Source organism: Rosa chinensis, chromosome 2 (assembly GCF_002994745.2).
Source record: "Rosa chinensis cultivar Old Blush chromosome 2, RchiOBHm-V2, whole genome shotgun sequence".
In the NCBI taxonomy this organism is placed as follows: Eukaryota; Viridiplantae; Streptophyta; class Magnoliopsida; order Rosales; family Rosaceae; genus Rosa; species Rosa chinensis.
The window spans coordinates 6,051,539-6,073,404 of record NC_037089.1 but is presented as its reverse complement, the minus strand read 5'-3'; the positions used below and the strand labels follow the sequence as shown (position 1 = coordinate 6,073,404).

Here is a 21,866-nt window from a genome sequence, read left to right as displayed (position 1 = left end):
GTTACTTTAGTCAGAAGGAAAAAAAAAAAATAATCAAGTGTCGTTAACAGCACAAGGTTTGGGGGTCCTCAATAGTTGGGGGAGTCGTGTTTCTTCCCAACTCTTCTTCTTCTTCTTCTTTTCCTATCTGAATTTAATAAATTTATTTGCTAATATCTGATTAGACTCGCCGTTTGATCACCACCATCTTCTTCCTTTCGGGTACTCTCTTACTTCATCCCACTATCATACTCGGCAATGTTAAATTGTACATATTCATAATTCATCAAGATCCAAACTGCAATTATATATTCTTTTTTGCTTTTAATTAGTAAAAGCAAGAATGTTGCTTTCAGATTGATGAAATACATGTTTGATTATCTCTGTTCATGTAAATTCACTATGCTTGTGAATCTCAAAATCCTAGACTGTTCAGCCTTCATGATACTCATCAATTACTTTTCTTCTAAAAACTAATACTTTGAGATTTTTGTATTTGACCTTGAATTATTTATATATTGCCTTATTGCAAAATAGGATTCATGTCTGATACATCTAGTCTCTCCTAAACTACTGGGTATAAAGAATTGCTTGGATTGCTGCTTCCTCTTTGCAGAAGTCTATCGTACGTGAAGCATTTTGAGAGAAATGGACTCCAGAGGGGTTAAGTTCACAAAGGGACTGTTGCAAAGTGATGAACTATCTCAGGTATATCGATCTCACTAATTAAACTCTGCGATGTTTTCTTTCTGGCAATAGTTGAGATTGTAATAGTTGATGTTTACCAATGTGTACGGCAGTACATCTTGGAGACTAGTGTGTATCCTCGTGAACCAGCGCCTCTCAAGGAGCTAAGGGATGCCACTGCCAGTCATCCTCGGTAATCATCCTGCTTACCTTAGTGCATGCATTTTGATTTGACTGAGTCACGTTTATGCTAAGGTAGCCTGCATTGTTAGTTTCATTAAGGTTCTTCTTCATAACCAAAGCTTTCGATCACTTGGCAGATACCATTAAAGTCTGAATTCTCTAAAGCATGTACTTGAAATTTGTATTGGCAAGGATTATTAGCTTGTTATTTTTCAGGGCTGGGATGGCTACTGCACCAGATGGAGGTCAGCTACTAGCCATGCTGTTGAAGCTAGTAGATGCAAAGAAGACAATTGAAATTGGGGTTTTCACGGGATACTCTCTTCTCCTCACTGCGCTTACAATTCCCGAGGATGGCAAGGTCAGTTATAATTTTTTCAATCTGCTGTGTTGTCATGCTAGTCTTAAAAAAGACTATGTCGAAAGCTAGTCAATGGTTAGCTTCTCTGACACTATTTCTGAATGCCTGGTTGCAGATTGTAGCCATAGATATAGATCGTGAGACATATGAACAAGTAGGGTTGCCAATCATAAAGAAAGCAGGTGTTGAGCACAAAATTGATTTCATTGAATCCGAGGCTGTACCAGTTCTTGATAAGCTATTAGAAAATGTAAGTATAAATTTCAAACCATAGCTGCAAAAACCATTATTGTGAACTAGGCCCCAAACTGATGTTGTTTTACAATGGCCTACGTCAAGAAATGAACATAAGATATTATCCCTCACAGTCTCTGCATTCTCATCACATATATAATCTCAAGTTTAACATGGCTTACGTACAGCACCTTTTTTCTTTCTAATGTGTTGTGAGGGTGGAGATTATTGCAGCCTGAAAATGAAGGCAGTTTTGACTTTGCCTACGTGGATGCCGACAAGGTTAACAATTGGAATTACCACGAGAGACTAGTGAAGCTGTTGAAGGTGGGTGGCTTAGTTGTCTATGACAACACACTCGTCAGAGGATCAGTCGCATTGCCTGATGAGTTAGTTCCAGAGCCGAGGAAACAGCGCAGACAGGTAGCCATTGAGCATAACAAGACACTTGCAGCTGATCCTCGTATCCAAATCTCGCATGCTTCTGTGGGTGACGGCATGATGATTTGTCGCCGAATCATATAACTTTGGCTCCACTGTTATATACAAAATAACACTTCACAATCGACCTTTGCTTCTGAGATTTGTACAACATTTGTGAGCGTGAAGTTGTAGTTGACTACTCCACTCCACTGCAGTAAAATGTTATATCTAATTAAGTGTGCTTTTATGGAAGATGCATCCGTTTCCTTTTGTTATATCATATCTACTCCATTCGAAATTGTTGAGAAGTGGGAGGGCACTGGCAAAGACTGGTGATCCATATCATATCACATAGCAGGTTTCTCGTCTTTTCAACTAATATTCTGTTCATGATCGACAATGAACAGGCACTATATATGATAGCCATTGCACCGCCCTCCAGCCCCTACGTACATTCCCTGAAAAACGACTCCGTGTCTGTTAGTTACTTTAGTCAAAGAGCGGCAATAACATCAGCAGATGGTTTGCGGCGCTCCACTATAGTTGGGGGAGTCGTGTTTCTTCCCAACTCTTCTTCTTCTTCTTCTTCTTTCTATCTGAATTTAATAAATTTATTTGTGATAAGATGAAGACATTATTAGCATATCAAAATCACAAGATTACAAGCCTGCACAAGAGAACAAGTAACAACAAAGTACTGGTAGCAGAAGACAATTAATATTAGAGACAACTCGTGCTCTCTCACGTACCCAATTGTACAATAGACACAGCTTGTTGCTACATTGCAGACTAAGAAGGCCAAGCATAAACACATCTTGACATCTCTATTAACGTTCACATCACGTCTGATAGCAGCTAGGCTTGCAGAGTTGCAGGGACGTAGCTACGTAGATGGCTTCTTGGGCTGTATAGCCCAGGAGAGATTTTGGGCCAAAAGTTACCAAGTATAGGTGTAGCCCAAAAAAAAAAAATTTATATATATATATATATATATATATATTATATTTATACCAACTACCAAGTGTGTTTATAAGTCCATCAGAGACTGGGTGTTTTGACACACAGACGGTCTGAAAATCTCGGCGACTCCCTGTGATGCTTAGTCCAGCCGCGACTCCTTCCGTCCCTGGCCACGTGGGCCACGCCTGATGCCTCCTGTTTCAAGATATCTTGAATATACCTTGGGCTTAGTCGCTTAGAGGAATTGAACTGAAGTAAGGGTCATTTTGGGTTTAATCGATTCTGTTTGTGTATGACTCATTGATATTTGGGTTTAATCAAAGTTCCATTTCCTTAAGAGTAGCCACGGTTTCAATAAATTTGTAGTCAAAGTCTGTTTGTATGAGATGCACAGGCATAAATGTCTGTTTGTGTATCCTAGTTGATTTGCACAGGTGAGGTTAGAATACATATAATAGTTATCCATAAAAAGTGTATCGCATCCGACCGTAATTGTTTGATCAAGACAGGTTTTCGGGTTTGAATACTAGACAGATTTTTGTCTAGTGCTATGTTCTTAATGCCAAGACTTGTTTGACCTTGAATATGACTTGCATTTATGTCTGCCTTTGGGTAAAATTGGATTGATCTCTAATTCATCTACTCTCTTGTTCATTACCCGGTGTAAACCATCGGACGTTGGTTTTAAATTTTTAATGTTCCTCTTTGCAGACTACTACCGTGAAGGATTTCGAGAAATGGAGTCAAGAGGGATTAATATTGCAAAGGGAGTGCTGCAGAGTGATGAGTTATCTCATGTATATCGTCGATCTCATTAACTTCTGCTATGTTTTCTTTCTTTTCTTGAATTTCTAAACATTGGTCTTTAACAATGTGGCAGTACATCTTGGAGACTAGTGTGTATCCACGTGAACCAGCGCCTCTCAAAGAGCTAAGGGATGCCACTGCCAGCCACCCTCGGTAATCAGCCTTCTTAGCTTAGAACTTTTCATTTTGACGACTAAGTCACAATTTATACAAAGCTAGCCTGCATCTTAAGTTTCATTGAGCTAAAACATTCAGTACTTGGTATACAGTTTAGTGTTGGTGTGTGAAGACTGATAGATAATTTTCTTATCACATGGTATTGGAGAGGATTTTTAGCTTGTTAATTTTCAGGGCTGAATTGGCTACTGCTCCTGATGCAGCTCAGTTACTAGCCATGCTGTTGAAGCTCTTAGATGCAAAGAAGACAATTGAAATTGGGGTTTTCACGGGATATTCTCTTCTACTCACTGCGCTTACAATTCCTGAGGATGGCAAGGTCAGTTTATAAGTTTTCAATCTGCCTCATTGTCATGATAGAACTAGACAACGGTGACCTTACATGGATCTGACACTATTTATGGTTTTGAATACCTTGTTGCAGATTGTAGCCATAGATATAAATCGTGAAACATATGATCAAATAGGCTTGCCGATCATAAAGAAAGCTGGTGTTGAGCACAAAATTGACTTCACTGAATCGGAGGCTGTTCCAGTTCTTGATAAGCTATTGGAACATGTAAGTAGCAAACTAGCAAAGTATAGTGCAATGATTTCAAACCTTAGTTCTTAAAACCGGAGTGGTTAAATTGCAAAATCCTTAGGAACTGGTGCATTTCACTACTGAACTTTGTTGAACATATTTTATGATTTTTATCTATCCATCCCATTCTACATTCTCCACCATATCATCTCAAGTTTAACATGGCTTATATCAGCTTATTTGCTTCTCATTGGTGGACTGGTGATTATTGCAGCCTGAAAATGAAGGCAGTTTTGACTTTGCCTATGTGGATGCTGACAAGGTTAACAATTGGAATTACCACGAGAGACTAGTGAAGCTGTTGAAGGTGGGTGGCTTAGTTGTCTATGACAACACACTCGTCAGAGGAGCAGTCGCATTGCCTGATGAGTTAGTTCCAGAGCCGAGGAAACAGCGCAGACAGCTAGCCATTGAGCATAACAAGACACTTGCAGCCGATCCACGTATTCAAATCTCTCATGCTTCTGTGGGTGATGGGATGATGATTTGTCGCCGCATCATGTAACTTTAGCTTCCCTGTTGAAATCTTATGTAGCTTGCTGTTGCATAAATAACACTTCACGAGTTCACATGCTTCCTTTGCTTGTGTGACTAAAACTGTAACTTTTCTGATCATGAAGTTGTATTGTAGTACTCCATTGCTGTAAAACGTTATATCTATAGTGGGCTTTATGAAGATGTATCAAAAATGACCATAAATTTTGCTCAAGTTTCGTACTCAAGCTTAGAGAAGTCATAAATATGATCAAATGAGTTATCAGGTTAAAACTTTAACTTTTCTGATCATGAATTTGTAATGAAGTACACTTCATTTCTGTAAAAGGTTACATCTACAGGTGTGATTTGGCTCAAGACATCTCATGTGTTTAGCATGCTTCCTTTGCTTGTGAGAATAGTAATGAAGTAATATCATGTCTCAGAATCTCAATACTCCTCATTGAAAACGGCAAGGCAAACAATGTCATACATGCCTACCAACATGGAATATTTGTCAATATTGGTAAAGGTTGGTGGGTCGAGAAATCCTCAGACTCGTCGAAAACGTAACGATTGTACTTTGTAATAGAGGATTGGAATTCAACCACTCGGTCGCTGCAAATTCAAGGCTCTTCGTTTTCAGGTACTCTCTTCTTTTTTTGAGAATGTTTTCAGCTACTCTCTCTCTCTCACTCTCACAATGGAATTTAGTATTATGGGAGATGATGAGGCTGTATATGCATAAACTGCAATTTTCTAAAGTTTTAGTCTTTTAGATCGGGAAGACATGAAAGATTGCCAAGATTGTAACTTTGGGCTCAGTAGCAAAGAATTGGGAGACTTCTTGGGATGAGAATGGGGTCTGATTTTCTATGTTCCTCTAAAGCTATACAATTCTTGATTATTTGTTGGATGAGTAAATTGTTTTTCAATTATCAGCAATATTTCCCGAGAGAAATGGAGCACAAAAAGAAAAAGGTATCGAAGGGAATATTGCAGAGTGATGACTTGTATCAGGTACCATATGTTTTCATTCTCTCAACTATTGCTATGTTTTTCGGTGTCTAGATTGTTGACAGTCACGTTGTTGTTCAACAATGTGGCAGAATTATCTTGGAGACTAGTGTGTATCGATCCGTGTGAACCGGAGCCTCTCAAGGAGCTGAGAGATGCCACTGCCAGCCACCCCAAGTACAATTTTTTTCAATCTGCTATGTTGTCATGCTAGTCTAAAATAGGACTATGTCGAAAGCTAGTCAATGGTTAGCTTCTGACACTATTTCTGAATACCTTGCAGATTGTAGCCATAGATATAGATCGTGAGACATATGAACAAGTAGGATTACCAATCATAAAGAAAGCTGGTGTTGAGCACAAAATTGACTTCATTGAATCTGAGGCTGTACCAGCTCTTGATAAGCTATTAGAAAATGTAAGTATAGAACATTTCAAACCATAGCTGCAAAAAACCATTATTGTGAACTAGGCCTAAACTGATGTTGTTTACATTGGCCTACATAAAGAAGTGAACCGGATATACTAAACTTTTTGGTTTGAATGAACATAAGATATTATCCCTCACAGTCTGCATTCTCATCACATAATCTCAAGTTTAACATGGCTTACAGCATCTTTTTACTTTCTAATGTGTTATGGGGGTGGAGATTATTGCAGCCTGAAAATGAAGGCAGTTTTGACTTTGCCTACGTGGATGCCGACAAGGTTAACAATTGGAATTACCACGAGAGACTACTGAAGCTGTTGAAGGTGGGTGGCTTAGTTGTTTATGAACACACTCTGCAGAGCAGCAGTAGCATTGCCTGATGAGGTAGTTCCAGAGGTGAGAAGACAACGCAGACAGCTAGCCATTGAGCATAACAAGACACTTGCAGCCGATCCTCGTATCCAAATCTCGCATGCTTCTGTGGGTCTGGGATGATGATTTGTCGCCGAATCATATAAATTTGGCTTCATTGTTGAAATCTTACTTATGTAAAAACCTATGTATACAAAATAACACTTCACAATTGACCTTTGCTTGTGAGATTTGTACAACTTTTGTGAGCGTGAAGTTGTAGTTGACTACTCCATTGCTGTAAAATGTTATATCTAAAGTGTGCTTTATGGAAGATGCATCCGTTTCCTTTTGTTATATCTACGCCATTCGAAATTTTTGAGAAGTGGGAGGGCACTGGCAAAGACTGGTGATCCATATCATATCATATAGCAGGTCTCTCTTTTCAACTAATATTCTGTCCATGAAAATGAACAAGCACTATGATAAATAACGACACCTTGTCTGTTAGTTACTCTAGTCAAAGAGTGGCAATGTGAAAGTGTCGTTATCAGCAGATGGTTTGCGGCGGTCCACAATAATTGGGGGAGTCGTGTTTCTTCCCAACTCTTCTTCTTCTTTTTTTTCTAGGAGGAAAACATTAGCATATCAAAATCACAAGATTACAAGCCTGCACAAGAGGACAAGTGACAACACTGTACTCGCCGCAGTAGACAATATTATTGGAGACAACTCGTGCTCTCTCACGTACCCAATTGTACAACAGACAGAGCTTGTTGCTACATTGCAGACTTAGAAGACCAAGCAAAACCACATATTGAACTGCACATCTTGACATCTCTGTTAACGTTCACATGTGATCTTAATGTCTAATAGCAGCTAGGCTTGCTCACACTTGTAGTATAAATATGTGTTCTCTTTTGTGATCATCAGCGACTTCAATTAAGCAATTAAATTTCTCTTAAATTTGCTCATTTCTGATTAGACTCGCCGTTTGATCTCCACCATCTTCTTCGTTTCCGGTACTCTCTTACTTTAATCCAAACTGCAATGCTAAATTGTACCTATTCATAATTCCTGAAGATCCAAACTGTATTTATACTTGTTTATTGTTTAATGAGTAGAGTCCAGAATGTCATTATATCAGGGAATAATGGACAATTGCTTTCAGATTGATGAGATTATCTATTTGATTTTCTCCGTTCATGTAAATTTACTATGCTTGTGAATCCTAGAGACTGTTCAGCCTTCAAGATCTTCATTAAATACTTAAGATGGTAGTTTGCTTCTAAAACCGTTGAGATTTTTGTGTAGTGGTATGTTCTTAATGCCAAGACTTGTTTGCCTTGAATATGACTTGCAATTCTGTCTGTCTTTGTGTAAAATTGGATTTATGTCTAATCCATCAAGTTTCTTGTCCATTACCGGGTGTAAACAATTGGTTGTTTTAATGTTCCTAGCTAGCTCTTTGCAGACTATAAAGAACTCTATTGTGAAGGGTTTCAAGAAATGGAATCAAGAGGGATTAAGATCTCAAAGGGCGTGCTGCAGAGTGATGAATTATCTCAAGTACTATATTAATCTAATGAGCTTCAGCTATGTTTTCTTTATTTGGTTGAATTTCTAAACATTGGTCTTTAACAATGTGGCAGTACATCTTGGAGACTAGTGTGTATCCACGTGAACCAGCGCCTCTCAAGGAGCTAAGGGATGCCACTGCCAGCCACCCTCGGTAATCAGCCTTCTTAGCTTAGTGCATTTCATTTTGACGACCAAGTCACATTTATACTAAGCTAGCCTGCATCTAAAGTTTCATTGAGCTAAAACATTCAGTACTTGGGATACAGTTTAGTGTTAGTGTGTGATGACTGATAGATAATTTTCTTATCACATTGTATTGGAGAGGATTAATATTAGCTTTGTTAATTTTCAGTGCTGGATTGGCTACTGCACCAGATGCAGCTCAGTTACTAGCCATGCTGTTGAGGCTCATAGATGCAAAGAAGACAATTGAAATTGGTGTTTTCACGGGATATTCTCTTCTACTCACTGCGCTTACAATTCCTGAGGATGGCAAGGTCAGTTTATAAGTTTTCAATCTGCCTCATTGTCATGATAGTCTAAAAAAGGACCGTGTCGAAAACTAGTCAATGGTGATCTTACATGGATCTGACACTATTTATGGTTCTGAATACCTTGTTGCAGATTGTAGCCATGGATATAAATCGTGAGACATATGATCAAATAGGCTTGCCGATCATAAAGAAAGCTGGTGTTGAGCACAAAATTGACTTCATTGAATCTGAGGCTGTTCCAGTTCTTGATAAGCTATTGGAACATGTAAGTAGCAAACTAGCAAAGTATAGTGCAATGATTTTAAACCTTAGTTCTTAAAACCGTAGTGGTTAAATTGCAAAATCCTTAGGAACTGGTGCATTTCATTACTGAACTTTGTGGAACATATTTTATCTATCCATCCCATTCTACATTCTCCACCATATCATCTCAAGTTTAACATGGCAGCTTATAGCAACTTATTTGCTTCTCTTGGGTGGACTGGTGATTATTGCAGCCTGAAAATGAAGGCAGTTTCGACTTTGCCTATGTGGATGCCGACAAGGTTAACAATTGGAATTACCACGAGAGACTACTGAAGCTGTTGAAGGTGGGTGGCTTAGTTGTCTATGACAACACACTCTGCAGAGGATCAGTCGCGTTGCCTGATGAGTTAGTTCCAGAGCCGAGGAAACAGCGCAGACAGCTAGCCATTGAGCATAACAAGACACTTGCAGCCGATCCACGTATCCAAATTTCTCATGCTTCTGTGGGTGATGGGATCATGATTTGTCGCAGAATCATATAACTTTAGCTTCACTGTTGAAATCTTATTTAGCTTGCTCTTGCATAAATAACACTTCACAAGTTCACATGCCTTTGCTCGTGTGACTAAAACTGTAACTTTTCTGATCGTGAAGTTGTAATATTGTAGTACTCCATTGCTGTAAAACGTTATATCTATAGTGTGCTTTATCAAGATGTATCAAAAATGACCATAAATTTCGCTCAAGTTTCATACTCCAGCTTAGACAAGTCATAAATATGATCAAATGAGTTGTGAGATTAAAACTTTTAACTTTCTGATCATGAAATTGTAATGAAGTACTACATTCCTGTAAAAGGTTACATCTATATATAGGTGTGATTATAGTGTGATTTGGCTTAAGACATCTCAAGTGTGTAGCTTGATCTATATAAAAGGAACATTTAGCATGCTTCCTTTGCTTGTGAGAATAGTAATGAAGTAATATCATGTCTCAGAATTCTCAATACTAATGAAAACGGCAAGGCAAACAATGTCATACACTCCTACCAACAAGGAATATTTGTCGATATTGGTAAAGGTTGGTGGGTCGAGAAATCCTCAGACTCGTTGAAAACGTAAGGTTTGTACTTTGTAATAGAGGATTGGAATTCAACCACTCGGTCGCTGCAAACTCAGGCTCTTCGTTTTCAGATACTTTCTCTTTATTCAGTATTTAGAAACATGATGAGACTGTCTATGCATGAACTGCAATTTTCTGAAGTTTTTAGTCCTTTAGATCGGGAAAACATGAAAGATTGCCAAGATTGTAACTTTAGGCTCAGTAGTACAGAGAGGGAGACTTCTTCAGATGAGAATGGGGTCTGATTTTCTATGTTCCTCTAAAGCTATACAGTTCTTGATTACTTATTTGTTGGATGTGTAAATTGGTTTTGATCAGCAATATTTCCCGAGAGAAATGGAGCACAAACAGAAAAAGGTATCGAAGGGACTATTGCAGAGTGAGGACTTATATCAGGTATTCAGGTACCATATGTCTTCATTCTCTCAACTATTGCTCTGTTTTTCGTTTTCTAGATTATTGTTCACATTCACACTGTTGTTCAACAATGTGGCCTCTCAAGGAGCTGAGAGATGCCACTGCCAGCCACCCAAGGGCCTAGGTAATATCAGCCTTCTTATGTTACTGTATAATATTTTGATTCAGGTAATTTCACAAGTACCACATATTACTGATTACGTTCCTAGCCAACAATGAAGTAAATAGTTGTGGTTCATATAGTTTCCTTGTTTACTATGTGATAGCCTAGCTAGATAGCCTGCATCTGAAATTCCATTACCACGACTCTTAATAATCAAGCTATAATGACCAGTACCTAGCATTGCTGTATTGGATTTTGTCGAGGAGGATTACTAGCTTGGTATTTTTCAGGGCTGGGATGGGTACTGCACCTAGCTAGTCAATTTCATCGTGCAGGATTATTCGATTGCATCAATGATTTTAACTTTGTTATTGCATCCGATCCTCGAATCCAAATCTCGCATGTGGTTCTGTGGCTGATGGGATGATGATTTGTTGCCGAATCATAGAACTTTGGCTTCACTGTTGAAATCATCTTATATATGTTAAGCTATACGTACAGAATAACACTTCACAATCGACCTTTGCTTGTGAGATTTGTACAACTTTTGTGAACGTGTAGTTGACTACTCCCTTGCTGTGAAATGCTATAAAAGTGGGTTTTATGGAAGATGCATCCGATTCCTTTTGTTACTACTTTGCTCAGTTGATAATCGCATTAATATGACCGAAAGTTTGCTTAAATTTCAAACAACAGCTACATTTGCTTAAATGTAAAGTTGTAATAAATAAGTCGTTGTAATTTAATGCGGATCCGATTTCTCTAAATGTAATTTTATGCGTTTTGTTTTGTTAGTGTTTTGTCGAGTTGATGATAGCATTAAAATGACCAAAAATTTGTCTAAATTTCAAACACCGGCTACCTTTGCTTAAATATAAAAGTTGTAATAAAGTAACTGCTGTAATTTTATGAAAATCTGACTCCTCTAATTGTAATTTTATGCGTTACCTTTTATCAAAATGACCATAAATTTCAAACACCAGTTATCTTTACTTAAATGTAAAGTCGTAATACAGTAATTACTCTGACTTTTTTATATAAAAAAATTTAGAATAATTACTCTGATTCTTCTAGTATGAGTTACAACAGTGACGTTCACGTGATCCCTGCCCTCTATATAAAACGGCATTGCAAATGACGCGTGCATTCATCCCAACAAGGAAAATCTGTCAATAGTCCCGAGAAATCCTCCTCGGACTCGTCCAAACGTAACGTTGTAAGAAAGGATCGGAATTCAACCGCTCGATCGCTGCAATCTCAAGGCGCAGAGTCGTGGTTTAGTCAACTAGCTGCTCGGTCAAACTCGAATCCCATCGTCTTCTTCGTTTTCAGGTACTCTCTCTGTCTCTCACTCATAATGGAAGTCGTCACTCTCAAAAGACGATGAAACTATACATGCATGAAGGTTCAGACTGCAGTTTTTGAAAGTTTTATTCTTTCATATAGCGAAATCATGAAAGATTACCAAGATTGTAACTTAAGAATTATTTGAATGTATGAATGAGAATGGGGTTTGATTTTCTCTGTTCATAGAATTGTTTGAACGATTATCACAAACAGTACTTCGAAATCTTCACTTAGGCGTCTGTTGTTAGTTCTTGATTATACGTTGGATGTGTGAAATGTTTGGATCAGCAATATATTCTGAGAGAAATGGAGCAGAACAAGAAAAAGGTATCGAAGGGACTATTGCAGAGTGATGACTTGTATCAGGTATCATATGTCGATCTTCATTCTCTCAACTATTGCTTTGTTTTTCAGTGTCTAGGTTGTTCACATTCACACTGTTATTCAACTATGTGGCAGTATATCTTGGAGACTAGCGTGTATCCGCGTGAACCGGAGCTTCTCAAGGAGCTGAGAGAGGCCACTGCCAGCCACCCCGAGTAATTATATAACCCTTTTTATGTTACTGTGTATAATATTTTGATTCAGGTAATTTCACAATGAAGTAAATAGTTGTGGTTCATGTAGTTTTCTTGTTTACTATGTGATAGCCTAGCCTAGCTAGATAGCCCGCATCTGAAATTTCATGACGACTATTGATAATCAAGCCAAAATGACCACTATCTAGCATTGCTTTATTGAAATGTGTCGAGGATCAGGAACACTAGCTTGGTATTTTTCAGGGCTGGGATGGCTACTGCACCAGATGCAGGTCAGTTAATGACCATGCTATTGAAGTTAGTAGATGCAAAGAAGACGATTGAAGTAGGAGTTTTTACCGGATACTCTCTTCTCCTCACTGCTCTTACAACTCCTGAGGATGGCAAGGTCTGTTACTAGTTATTATCTGATATATCCTGTAATGCTAAGCTAAAAAAGAATACCTTACCTTACATGCAGATTGTCGCCATAGATGTAGATCGTGAGCCATATGATCAAATAGGATTTCCAATCATAAAGAAAGCTGGTGTTGAGCACAAAATTGACCTCATTGAATCTGAGGCCGTGCCAGTTCTTGATAAGCTATTGGAACAAGTAAGTATCACGCATTTTTTAAAACTCCAACTGGTTAAACTGCAAAAACCATGATTGTGACATTGTCTTTCTCATGGTTTGTGGATGGATTGCAGCATGAAAATGAAGGAAGTTTTGACTTTGCTTTTGTCGATGCGGACAAGGTTAACTACTGGAATTACCATGAGAGACTAATGAAACTGCTGAAGGTGGGAGGTATAGCTGTGTATGATAACACTCTTTGGGGAGGGACAGTTGTAATGCCTGTTGAGTCGACTCCGGAATGGAAGAAACCAAGCAGACAGTCTATTATGGAGCTCAATAAGTTGCTCGCTGCTGATACTCGTGTCCAAATTTCGCATGCTGCTTTGGGTGATGGGATCACAGTTTGTAGGCGACTGTACTGATTTCTTCCTGAAAGTGATCGAAAACCTACATGTAAAGCTTGATGTAGTATTTTGACTATTTTCACATGCTTTCGATTTTCAAGTTTTTCTGAAGCCAAAATTTTAATGAAATAAATATATATTGCTGGTGTGATTGCTGCTTTATTTGAGAAAAGGTTATTAAACACAAATTGGTACAGAAAAGTTTAGGCATGCATGTTCCTGATACAGACTTGATCCTCTAACAATCACCTTAATGGCGTAATGACTTTTACCTAGGGCTGTCAATTCCGACACGACCCGATAATATGACTCGAAACCCGCACGAAATAAAGCGGGTTGAACCCGCACGATTAAAAAGCGGGTCGGTGGTGGGTCAACCCGCCATGACCCATTTAATAAATGGGTCAGCCACGGGTCAACCCGCCAACACGAAGTGAACCCGTATAACCCAATTGTGCTATGTTTCTTCTTGAAACTTTGGACGTTTGAAGTATTTGATCATAAGATTAGACAATTTAAAATATTTCACTTTTTAATTATTGGATTTAATTATTTATAAATTATATATAATTATTTATATTTTTCGTCTTTTGGAGTTTTTAGTGAATTTAATCAATTTATATATTTTTTTAAGTTAAATGGGTTCCATTTTTAATGCTTAAATAAGTCATTTTATCTAACAAAATACGACATATTTATTAAATGAGTTAAGTGGGTTGGAAACGGGTAACCCGTTTAATAAATAGGTTGGGTTTGAGTTTAAATTTTTGACACGATTATTAAATGGGTTAGGTTTGGGTTTATATCTTGCGACATGACAAATACCTTGAGCCAACACAACCCATTGACAGCCTTACGTTTACCTAGAAATAAAACTGTAACTTTTCTGATCGTGAAGTTGTACGTAATGTAGTACACCATTGCTGTGATTTATGGAAGATGCATAAAAAATGACCTTAAATTTTGCTTAAATTTTAAACACCAGCTTAGACAAGTCATAAATATGACCAAATGAGTACCGTGCACGGCAGTGAAAGGAAAGTCGTACACTGATACCAACAAGGAGGTGTTGTACGACAGTGAAAAATGTGTCAGTTGTGGTTGGTGCCCAAAGAATCTTCGACTCGTCGAAAACGTATAGATGTGACGTTGACTCTCTGCGATCCCATTCAAGCATCTTCTTCCAACTGGTACATTCTCTCTCTCACTGCCATAATCGAATCCATTACTTCTGAATTCTGATTGATGATGAAGCTGCATATTTGGATGAAGAATCAGACTGCAATTTCTTTTTCTTTTTCTTTTTTTTAACCCAAGATTGTAACTTTCTGATTAATTCGTAGTACGGAAAGTGAGAGAGTTGGCCGGGATCAAAATGAGTTATATGTAGTAGTCTTATTTTCTCTGTTCATTGAATTATACAGGTTATAGTTGGTTATTATTGTTTAGGAGTCTGTTCTTCATTCCAATGAGTTTTTGACCTTGAAGTTCACTTGCAATGATGATGTTGTTTTGAATTAACCGCTAATATCTGTTTCGCAGATTATCAGAATTTTATTGTGAATATTGTCTGAGAGAAATGGAGCACAACACGGAAAAGGTATCAAAGGGACTATTGCAGAATGATGAATTGTATCAGGTACAGTGTCTCATACTCTCAATTTTTGCTATGATATTTTTGTTTATATTGTTCCCATTAACATTGTTGTTTAATGTGACAGTATATCTTGGAGACTAGTGTGTATCCGCGTGAACCGGAGCATCTCAAGGAGCTTAGGGATGCCACTGCCAGCCACCCCAGGTAATCACCGCGCTTATCATTTTGATTACAGTGTTGTTACACATTACCTGATTACATTTTTCGCCACCAATGAGCTAAATAGCTATGGTACAAAGAGCTGATACTGTTGTAACTAAATGATAGCCTAGCTAGGTAACCCGCATCTCGAATTCATCAAGACTCTTGATACCATATTGGCAACTCTTGAGCATCACTTGATCAAATTGTATCGAGGAAGATTACTAGCTTGGTATGTTTCAGGGCTGAGATGGCTACTGCACCAGATGCAGGCCAGTTGATGACCATGCTGTTGGGGCTAGTAGATGCAAAGAAGACGATTGAAGTTGGAGTTTTTACTGGATACTCTCTTCTCCTCACTGCTCTTGCAATTCCTGAGGATGGCAAGGTCTGTTACTATTTAATTAGTACCTGAGGCATCCTATAATGCTAAGCTAAAAAGAAAACCTTATTGCAGGTTGTAGCCATAGATGTAAACCGTGAGCCATATGATCAAATAGGATTTCCAATCATAAAGAAAGCTGGTGTTGAGCACAAAATTGACCTCATTGAATCTGAGGCGCTGCCAGTTCTTGATAAGCTATTGGAACAAGTAAGTATCACGAATTTTTTTAAAACTCCGAATGGTTAAACTGCAAAAACCATGATTGTGACATTGTCTTTCTCATGGTTTGTGGATGGCTTGCAGCATGAAAATGAAGGAAGTTTTGACTTTGCTTTTGTCGATGCGGACAAGGTTAACTATTGGCATTACCATGAGAGACTAATGAAGCTGCTGAAGGTGGGAGGTATAGCTGTGTATGATAACACTCTTTGGGGAGGGTCAGTTGTAATGCCTATTGAGTCGACTCCAGAACACATGAAACCAGGCAGACAGTATACTATAGAGCTCAACAAGTTACTTGCTGCTGATACTCGTGTCCAAACTTCGCATGCTTCTTTGGGTGATGGGATCACAGTTTGTAGGCGACTATACTGATTTCTTCCTGAAAGTGAAAACCTAATTGTGGAGATTGATGTAACATTTCACATGCTTTGAGTTTTAAGTTGTCTGAAGCCAAAATTTTAATGAAATAATATATTGCTGGTGTGATTGCTTCCTGAAAGTGAAAACCTAATTGTGGAGATTGATGTAACATTTCACATGCTTTGAGTTTTAAGTTGTCTGAAGCCAAAATTTTAATGAAATAATATATTGCTGGTGTGATTGCTGCTTTTTTGAGCAAAGGTTATTAAACACAAATTGGTACAGAAAAGGTTAGCCTTGTCCCTAATTGAAGAACTGGTCCTCTGAGAATCACCTTAATGGCAGAATAATTTGAATAAAAACCTGGGAATTTAAGCAAGATAGCTAGAAGTAAATCAGCTTCTCATTCATGTAGGATTTGGAACATGAAATGGAACAAATTCGTTACAAATGAAAGTAATTGCCCCCAGTTTGTCATCTCAGCCTCTAAGGACATACCAAAACCAAGGCACTTACTAACAACATATGGGGGAAAATGTGTTGATTCTAATAATAATCATGCAATGCGGTATGCCTAACCCTATCTTGCAAACAACATACAACCTCAAAATGGCAATCATCAGCCAGTTAACAGGTTTACCATGACCTACTATAACAGTATATTCTAAACCAATCTTCATGAAATTCTAGGTCGTAGTCTTGCTAACTTTCTTTGCAAATGTCTCAGCAACCAGAAAAGGGAAAACAATTGTTGCATCACAGTGCACCTGGTTCAACCAAGAAAAAGGAAGGAAAATAAATCAGAATAGACGATGATAAGACTCAAGCATGCAAGGTATAGGGTAAAAAGAATTGAAGGGTGGGTGAATATGTATTATTATGAAGCAAGCAACCAAAGCTAAAAGGCAATGTGCAAACCTAGGACATGGCTAAAACTAAACACACCTTAACAGTTTTGGCAGAACCCCGTATTTTCCCCCAGGAGACAGCCTCATCAGGACGAGCTCCAGAATCACTACCATCATACTCCTGTGCAGTGTTAATAAACACAGCATAATCAGCACCATTGCGCATCATATTAGCATTGCAAATGTGATGTTTGGGCAGGCCTCCTCCGAGGATGATCATTCCAGTCTTCCTCAGACCTGCACGAACAGCTTCACCATTCATGGCCCTAATATCTGTTCAAAGGGCAAGCTGTTTTGTGAGTTGAGTTTCTCAAGCTACTAACTATCAGCTGGAGAAACAATGTGACAAGCAACATACCTTGCACTATGTCAACAACCAGACCTGGGCTGCGGAAAGAATGGAAGTACAACATGTCTCCCAATGAGCCATCTGTTATGGATGGACAGTAAACTGGGACATTGTTCTGGAACACATCCAAAAGAAAAATAATCAGTTCTTACTGCACAGACAACCCCTATAACGGTGAGATGAAGCCCTTACAACTGAAACCAGTGGACTGGCCGCAATATAACCATTGCCATTCAAACAACTCATCTGATTACAATGCCACAAAACTATGCGTCTATGAATGTGATTATCCAAGCAGATTTAGACTTTAAGCCAATCAAACAATACCAGTGTATAGAGCTAAAGATAAAGTGGTTGAATTGGTTGAAACTTGCCTTGTATGCCCAGTAAAGATACGATCTTTCATCATTTATTTCCTTCCCCAAGCGTGCAATCAATTTAGATGGCGTCCACAGCACATTCTGCTAAAACAAAAACATTCAATCACAACCCAAAACCACTAAACCCCCCAACAAAAACCACATTTAAAAAAATAAAAAGACAAGGGCACATGCCTGTTCATTCTGTTCCTTCAACATCTGATCGAAAATCGGTAAGATCCAATCCTCAAATTTGCAATAGTTATCATTAGGAACCAGTAAATTACCGATACGATTCAATCCCTTGGACCTCAAATACGCCCCTGCTAGAGCGAAATCACCCTTATAAGTCGGCGCAAGGCATTTGATAAGATCCTCCTCAATGCCACCAGCAGTTGTGACCACCACATCCACCGCATGGTGCTCCACCAAGTACCTAAACACATCTCTAAGCCCAGACGAAACCAAATTCGAAGTGAACCCCAAAAACACTTTACACTTGACAGACTCCCTAAACTTCCCATCCCTCTCCTCCTCACCGCAATCCTCAGCTACAGCCTCATCTGCCAGCCTCCAATCTAGCTACACAGTCCCACCAGTCCAATCACAACGACATTACCGTAAAACAATCAAATTGACAGGGGCATTTCGGGGAGAGAAAATTTTACCATTTGGTTGACGACTTCGATGGCTTCTCCGAGATTGGTGGCTTGGAAACCAGTAGTGATCATCGAACCGAAGAGACGAGAGTAATCGAGTCCCTCGTTGAAATCGTAGCCTTTGATTTCGCTGCATTTGCCTTGCAAATTCTCTGATTCTTTGAACACTGTGGAGTGCACGCTTGCGATTTTACCGTCTTCCATTGCTTTTCGCTAGGGTTTTGGAAGTAGAATCTCTGAAATTATGAGCAAGAAATCCAAAGCAGCAAGTAAAGGAATCGTCTTTAACAAGTTGAATTGCTTTTCACAGCGGCGAGTTGAATTTCAGGTGGAAGAGAGAAACTTACGGCTGACGGCGGCGGCTGAAGATGCGGCGGCAAAGAGTGGTCCGGCTATATAGAGGAGCTGACAGAGTGACGCCTTGGAACGAAGAGCAAGGAAAAGGAACCGGCGGTTGTGAGGTTCTACACTGAAAGAAGAAGAAATGTTTATAATTTTAAGAAAATAGTTTTTTTTTATTATTATTATTATTTGAGAAGAAAGAAAATAGTTATCATTCAGAAATTTAAAAATAAAAAAATAAATAGTGATTTGAGTTTGTAATGCTTAAGCTAGTGTTCTTGTTTTTGAGTTTTTTTAGGCCTCCATCTTACCAAAAAATAAAAAAAATAGTGACTCAATTTTTCTAAATGACAGGGAAGAGGGCAAAATATGGCATTTGAAATACTCTATTGAGACAATGATGGATTGTCATGAACGTATAGGAGGTATGATGGACAGTTGGTCAGATCTAGTATGGCTCTTACATGGACGGCAGTTGGAATCGGCGGCTCTTCTAGAATCAAGTTGGCATTTAATTAAGGGGCTGTGACCACTTACCCAATTTCAGCATGAACATTGCCCACTTACTCCACCAAGAGTTTATTAACCCCATTTACCCAATCTAACCTATAGTGACAGTATTGCCCCCTATTAAACTCTATCCTCTCAGACTCCCCTTCTCCTCCCAGACTCTCTCTCTCTCTCTTCCTTCCCCTACCAAGCCGACTCAACGACCACTACAAGCCACGAAGATGCCGAGTCCACCAACCACCATCGGTCTCGAAGATGTGAGTTCACCACCATCTGCGCCGGACGACGAATGGACGTTGATCGATAAGGCGGTCGATTGGGGATGGAGATCTCGGCGTCATGGAGATCTCCGTGATGCAGGAAATCGCTGCTCCCTTCTGGACGAAGACGACAACGATGATGAAGAAGAGAGGCGGCAACGAAAAGCTTCAGAGGTCTCACCGGCGCTGCCTTTGTCGGTGATGTCGTTCTTATCAGCTATTCCGGCGCCTAAGAACTCGGCGACTGGGTCTGTTCGACGGCGTCGGTGTGGATCCGGAGACGTGGGTGATCCGGTATGGTAGTGGAGCTGTCGTGCGTTGCTGGGTTTGCAGGGGCCGCGCGGGGATGGGCTGCTGTGTCAGTGCTCGGTGCAGCAGCAGGTGGTGGACGTGGGGGTAGTGGGCTGTCTTGGATGAGTTGGGTGCCCAAGCGACTGGGTGCCCTTAGCAAATCGATGCTGGAGTCGCCGGAGGAGTGACATTACTCTGGTTGCTGCGTTATTTTTTTTTTTTTAAGAATTGTTGTTCAGTTCTTTTTTTGGCAAGGAACAGCATTTTTTTTTGAATGTCTATTGGATTGGAGGCCAATGATCTACTATCTGTTCAACAATGTGAGTAATCTGACATTGCAATGTAACTGTGGGGTTTGTTTGATGGTCTACTGGGGGGCAGTAGACACATTATTGGCCACCAGTAGACTTTGATACGAGGGACAGGGATCACTATAGTGTGGTGTTTTGATAAATTACCTGTTGTTTTCTGTGTATTAAAGTCAAATTATCTGTGAATCTTACAAAATGGTGCATTTTTGGTGGTCTATTGGGGGGCAGTAGAGACGTTGGACTTTGTATTGGGGGGCAATAATATGATTACTGGGGGGCAGTAATATGATTATAAATTGATCAATTGTGCCTGTAGTGTATTCATTTTGGTTTTGGGAGTTCATACAATTCACTGGACGACAATAATATGATTTTTGGAAGGCAATAATATGATTACTGGGGGCAGTAATATGATTACTGGGGGGCAATAATAGCCGGATTCCGGTCATCGGTCGCCGGAATCCGGTTACCGTTCGCCGGAGTCCGGTCACCTGTCGCCGGAGACCGCGCCGGCCTCTGGTCACCGGAGCACAGCAAGGTGGAAGGTGACTTCTCTCTCTAAGTGAGAAAGAAGGAGAGGGCAAAAAAGTCTCAAAAAAAAAGAAAAAAGAATTAATTGGGTAAAGGGGAAATAATCCCTTAGAGTGTTTTGGGTAAATGGGGTTAAAAAACAGTTGGTGGAGCAAGTGGGCAATTTTTAGCCTAAAATCGGGTAAATGATCATTTCCCCTTTAATTAATCTTCTGAATGCAATCACATTGTGAGATATTAAATCTGTATAAGATAGAGCAAGGCTCGAGTCCCTTTATATAGGCATACAAGAATTTAAGAACCTCCTATAAAGATTCCTAATTCTATATTGAATATGCAAAGAGCTTTCCTAAACTATGTCCTGTTAGGGATAATTGTTCCCTTAATGAAATAGGTATGTCTTCCTTATTAAACTATCATTTCCGGTCAATCTTTAAGATATTAGAGTTCCTTTATTGGTGGTAGTTACGCGTCTGCTCTAAGTAGGAGGCGAGTTCCTTTCTTGGTCAAATGGTCGCTGCCTCTTAGTGGAAGGGTGAAACTAAGTGTCACTGGGTGTATTTTTCAATGGCAACGTGATGGAGAAAGCTGTGTGTATAGAAATTATGATATGCTGTAATCGAGTTACAGATCGAGTTATCTTTCTGTTGTGTGATTGCTGTGTCAAAGCAAATAGAGTCGCCAGTAAACCGCTCTTTGCTAGTTGGTGCCTAATTGAATACAATTGTTTAGTAGAGACTCATAATAGTATTTCAACATATTCGCGTATTGTAATCAAGGGTTTTAGCTCAATGTCCCCCCGTTGTATTTGATAATTTCATGCGAGGCAGCTGCACCGCCTTTTATTAAAAAAAATATATATGTAAAAAAAATAGAGTAAAACTTACCATGTTATCTCGATTACATTTTCCACAATGATTGTAAGAATCACCTTCTGAACAGCTTATTACACAATCTTCCTTCAACTCTCTGAGTGAAATGCCACACAAAGGGGAAAAATAAAATAAAAAAATTCATAGACCCCGCACCGTAAGAAATGTGAGATCACCCAAGGTTGTCTTCCACATCGATGGGTCACGGACGGAATGACTCATGAACACAAG

General features: G+C 39.2%; 7 protein-coding genes across 12 annotated transcripts; 6 read left to right on the top strand and 1 right to left on the bottom strand.

Moving 5' to 3' along the window:
* Nucleotides 1-51: 51 nt before the first annotated feature.
* LOC112186382 (probable caffeoyl-CoA O-methyltransferase At4g26220) lies at nt 52-2,119 on the top strand. Its single transcript, XM_024324778.2, has 6 exons — nt 52-201; nt 596-687; nt 780-859; nt 1,066-1,210; nt 1,326-1,460; nt 1,679-2,119. The coding sequence occupies exons 2-6, from the start codon at nt 628-630 to the stop codon at nt 1,967-1,969; spliced, it is 711 nt and encodes a 236-aa protein (XP_024180546.1). The 5' UTR covers nt 52-201; nt 596-627; the 3' UTR covers nt 1,970-2,119.
* Nucleotides 2,120-2,891: 772 nt separating this feature from the next.
* On the top strand, nt 2,892-5,134 carry LOC112186383 (probable caffeoyl-CoA O-methyltransferase At4g26220). Its single transcript, XM_024324781.2, has 6 exons — nt 2,892-3,081; nt 3,539-3,624; nt 3,708-3,787; nt 3,986-4,130; nt 4,236-4,370; nt 4,609-5,134. Exons 2-6 carry the CDS (start codon nt 3,565-3,567, stop codon nt 4,897-4,899), a joined length of 711 nt encoding a protein of 236 aa, XP_024180549.1. The 5' UTR covers nt 2,892-3,081; nt 3,539-3,564; the 3' UTR covers nt 4,900-5,134.
* Nucleotides 5,135-5,828: 694 nt separating this feature from the next.
* Nucleotides 5,829-7,023, top strand: LOC112186384 (probable caffeoyl-CoA O-methyltransferase At4g26220). The gene is given in 5 exon segments (XM_040513202.1): nt 5,829-5,888; nt 6,169-6,303; nt 6,546-6,658; nt 6,660-6,799; nt 6,802-7,023. Coding segments are annotated over 5 exon segments (480 nt in total). The 3' UTR covers nt 6,834-7,023.
* Nucleotides 7,024-7,429: 406 nt separating this feature from the next.
* LOC112186380 (probable caffeoyl-CoA O-methyltransferase At4g26220) lies at nt 7,430-9,739 on the top strand. 3 transcript variants are annotated; one of them, XM_024324776.2, is made up of 6 exons: nt 7,430-7,688; nt 8,141-8,235; nt 8,319-8,398; nt 8,600-8,744; nt 8,872-9,006; nt 9,239-9,739. In XM_024324776.2, the coding sequence occupies exons 2-6, from the start codon at nt 8,176-8,178 to the stop codon at nt 9,527-9,529; spliced, it is 711 nt and encodes a 236-aa protein (XP_024180544.1). In that variant the 5' UTR covers nt 7,430-7,688; nt 8,141-8,175; the 3' UTR covers nt 9,530-9,739. The 3 variants fall into 3 exon arrangements, with proteins under 3 accessions (XP_024180544.1, XP_024180545.1, XP_024180543.1); XM_024324777.2 differs by having other exon boundaries at nt 8,131-8,235; XM_024324775.2 differs by having other exon boundaries at nt 7,431-7,688; nt 8,127-8,235.
* A 2,053-nt stretch (nt 9,740-11,792) lies between these two features.
* Nucleotides 11,793-13,627, top strand: LOC112186378 (probable caffeoyl-CoA O-methyltransferase At4g26220). Of its 2 annotated transcripts, none has more exons than XM_024324768.2 (6): nt 11,793-11,961; nt 12,265-12,342; nt 12,436-12,515; nt 12,759-12,903; nt 12,976-13,110; nt 13,206-13,627. In XM_024324768.2, exons 2-6 carry the CDS (start codon nt 12,283-12,285, stop codon nt 13,494-13,496), a joined length of 711 nt encoding a protein of 236 aa, XP_024180536.1. In that variant the 5' UTR covers nt 11,793-11,961; nt 12,265-12,282; the 3' UTR covers nt 13,497-13,627. The 2 variants fall into 2 exon arrangements, with proteins under 2 accessions (XP_024180536.1, XP_024180538.1); XM_024324770.2 differs by having other exon boundaries at nt 12,163-12,342.
* An 880-nt stretch (nt 13,628-14,507) lies between these two features.
* On the top strand, nt 14,508-16,382 carry LOC112186379 (probable caffeoyl-CoA O-methyltransferase At4g26220). 2 transcript variants are annotated; one of them, XM_024324774.2, is made up of 6 exons: nt 14,508-14,668; nt 15,021-15,117; nt 15,200-15,279; nt 15,520-15,664; nt 15,734-15,868; nt 15,965-16,382. In XM_024324774.2, the coding sequence occupies exons 2-6, from the start codon at nt 15,058-15,060 to the stop codon at nt 16,253-16,255; spliced, it is 711 nt and encodes a 236-aa protein (XP_024180542.1). In that variant the 5' UTR covers nt 14,508-14,668; nt 15,021-15,057; the 3' UTR covers nt 16,256-16,382. The 2 variants fall into 2 exon arrangements, with proteins under 2 accessions (XP_024180542.1, XP_040371044.1); XM_040515110.1 differs by lacking the exon at nt 14,508-14,668 and adding an exon at nt 14,742-14,902 and having other exon boundaries at nt 15,965-16,255.
* A 245-nt stretch (nt 16,383-16,627) lies between these two features.
* LOC112186377 (deoxyhypusine synthase) lies at nt 16,628-19,026 on the bottom strand. Of its 2 annotated transcripts, none has more exons than XM_024324764.2 (7): nt 18,866-19,026; nt 18,528-18,754; nt 18,055-18,441; nt 17,875-17,961; nt 17,510-17,615; nt 17,189-17,424; nt 16,628-17,010 (listed from the first exon to the last, which is right to left on the bottom strand). In XM_024324764.2, the coding sequence occupies exons 2-7, from the start codon at nt 18,720-18,722 to the stop codon at nt 16,930-16,932; spliced, it is 1,092 nt and encodes a 363-aa protein (XP_024180532.1). In that variant the 5' UTR covers nt 18,723-18,754; nt 18,866-19,026; the 3' UTR covers nt 16,628-16,929. The 2 variants fall into 2 exon arrangements, with proteins under 2 accessions (XP_024180532.1, XP_024180533.1); XM_024324765.2 differs by having other exon boundaries at nt 18,055-18,437.
* Nucleotides 19,027-21,866: the final 2,840 nt, after the last annotated feature.

What these genes read in the sequence shown, in the direction of transcription:
- LOC112186382 (XM_024324778.2), top strand. Translation starts at nt 628, where the DNA reads ATGGACTCCAGAGGGGTTAAGTTCACAAAGGGACTGTTGCAAAGTGAT. An exon ending in CAATTCCCGAGGATGGCAAG is followed by an intron (nt 1,211 to 1,325) that starts GTCAGTTATAAT and finishes GCCTGGTTGCAG; the next exon opens with ATTGTAGCCATAGATATAGA. An exon ending in TTGATAAGCTATTAGAAAAT is followed by an intron (nt 1,461 to 1,678) that starts GTAAGTATAAAT and finishes AGATTATTGCAG; the next exon opens with CCTGAAAATGAAGGCAGTTT.
- LOC112186383 (XM_024324781.2), top strand. Translation starts at nt 3,565, where the DNA reads ATGGAGTCAAGAGGGATTAATATTGCAAAGGGAGTGCTGCAGAGTGAT. An exon ending in CAATTCCTGAGGATGGCAAG is followed by an intron (nt 4,131 to 4,235) that starts GTCAGTTTATAA and finishes ACCTTGTTGCAG; the next exon opens with ATTGTAGCCATAGATATAAA. An exon ending in TTGATAAGCTATTGGAACAT is followed by an intron (nt 4,371 to 4,608) that starts GTAAGTAGCAAA and finishes TGATTATTGCAG; the next exon opens with CCTGAAAATGAAGGCAGTTT.
- LOC112186380 (XM_024324776.2), top strand. Translation starts at nt 8,176, where the DNA reads ATGGAATCAAGAGGGATTAAGATCTCAAAGGGCGTGCTGCAGAGTGAT. An exon ending in AGAGTGATGAATTATCTCAA is followed by an intron (nt 8,236 to 8,318) that starts GTACTATATTAA and finishes ACAATGTGGCAG; the next exon opens with TACATCTTGGAGACTAGTGT. An exon ending in CAATTCCTGAGGATGGCAAG is followed by an intron (nt 8,745 to 8,871) that starts GTCAGTTTATAA and finishes ACCTTGTTGCAG; the next exon opens with ATTGTAGCCATGGATATAAA.
- LOC112186378 (XM_024324768.2), top strand. Translation starts at nt 12,283, where the DNA reads ATGGAGCAGAACAAGAAAAAGGTATCGAAGGGACTATTGCAGAGTGAT. An exon ending in AGAGTGATGACTTGTATCAG is followed by an intron (nt 12,343 to 12,435) that starts GTATCATATGTC and finishes ACTATGTGGCAG; the next exon opens with TATATCTTGGAGACTAGCGT. An exon ending in CAACTCCTGAGGATGGCAAG is followed by an intron (nt 12,904 to 12,975) that starts GTCTGTTACTAG and finishes CCTTACATGCAG; the next exon opens with ATTGTCGCCATAGATGTAGA.
- LOC112186379 (XM_024324774.2), top strand. Translation starts at nt 15,058, where the DNA reads ATGGAGCACAACACGGAAAAGGTATCAAAGGGACTATTGCAGAATGAT. An exon ending in CAATTCCTGAGGATGGCAAG is followed by an intron (nt 15,665 to 15,733) that starts GTCTGTTACTAT and finishes ACCTTATTGCAG; the next exon opens with GTTGTAGCCATAGATGTAAA. An exon ending in TTGATAAGCTATTGGAACAA is followed by an intron (nt 15,869 to 15,964) that starts GTAAGTATCACG and finishes GATGGCTTGCAG; the next exon opens with CATGAAAATGAAGGAAGTTT.
- LOC112186377 (XM_024324764.2), bottom strand. Translation starts at nt 18,722, where the DNA reads ATGGAAGACGGTAAAATCGCAAGCGTGCACTCCACAGTGTTCAAAGAA. An exon ending in TCGAAGTCGTCAACCAAATG is followed by an intron (nt 18,442 to 18,527) that starts GTAAAATTTTCT and finishes GGGACTGTGTAG; the next exon opens with CTAGATTGGAGGCTGGCAGA. An exon ending in GGTTGTTGACATAGTGCAAG is followed by an intron (nt 17,425 to 17,509) that starts GTATGTTGCTTG and finishes CCCTTTGAACAG; the next exon opens with ATATTAGGGCCATGAATGGT.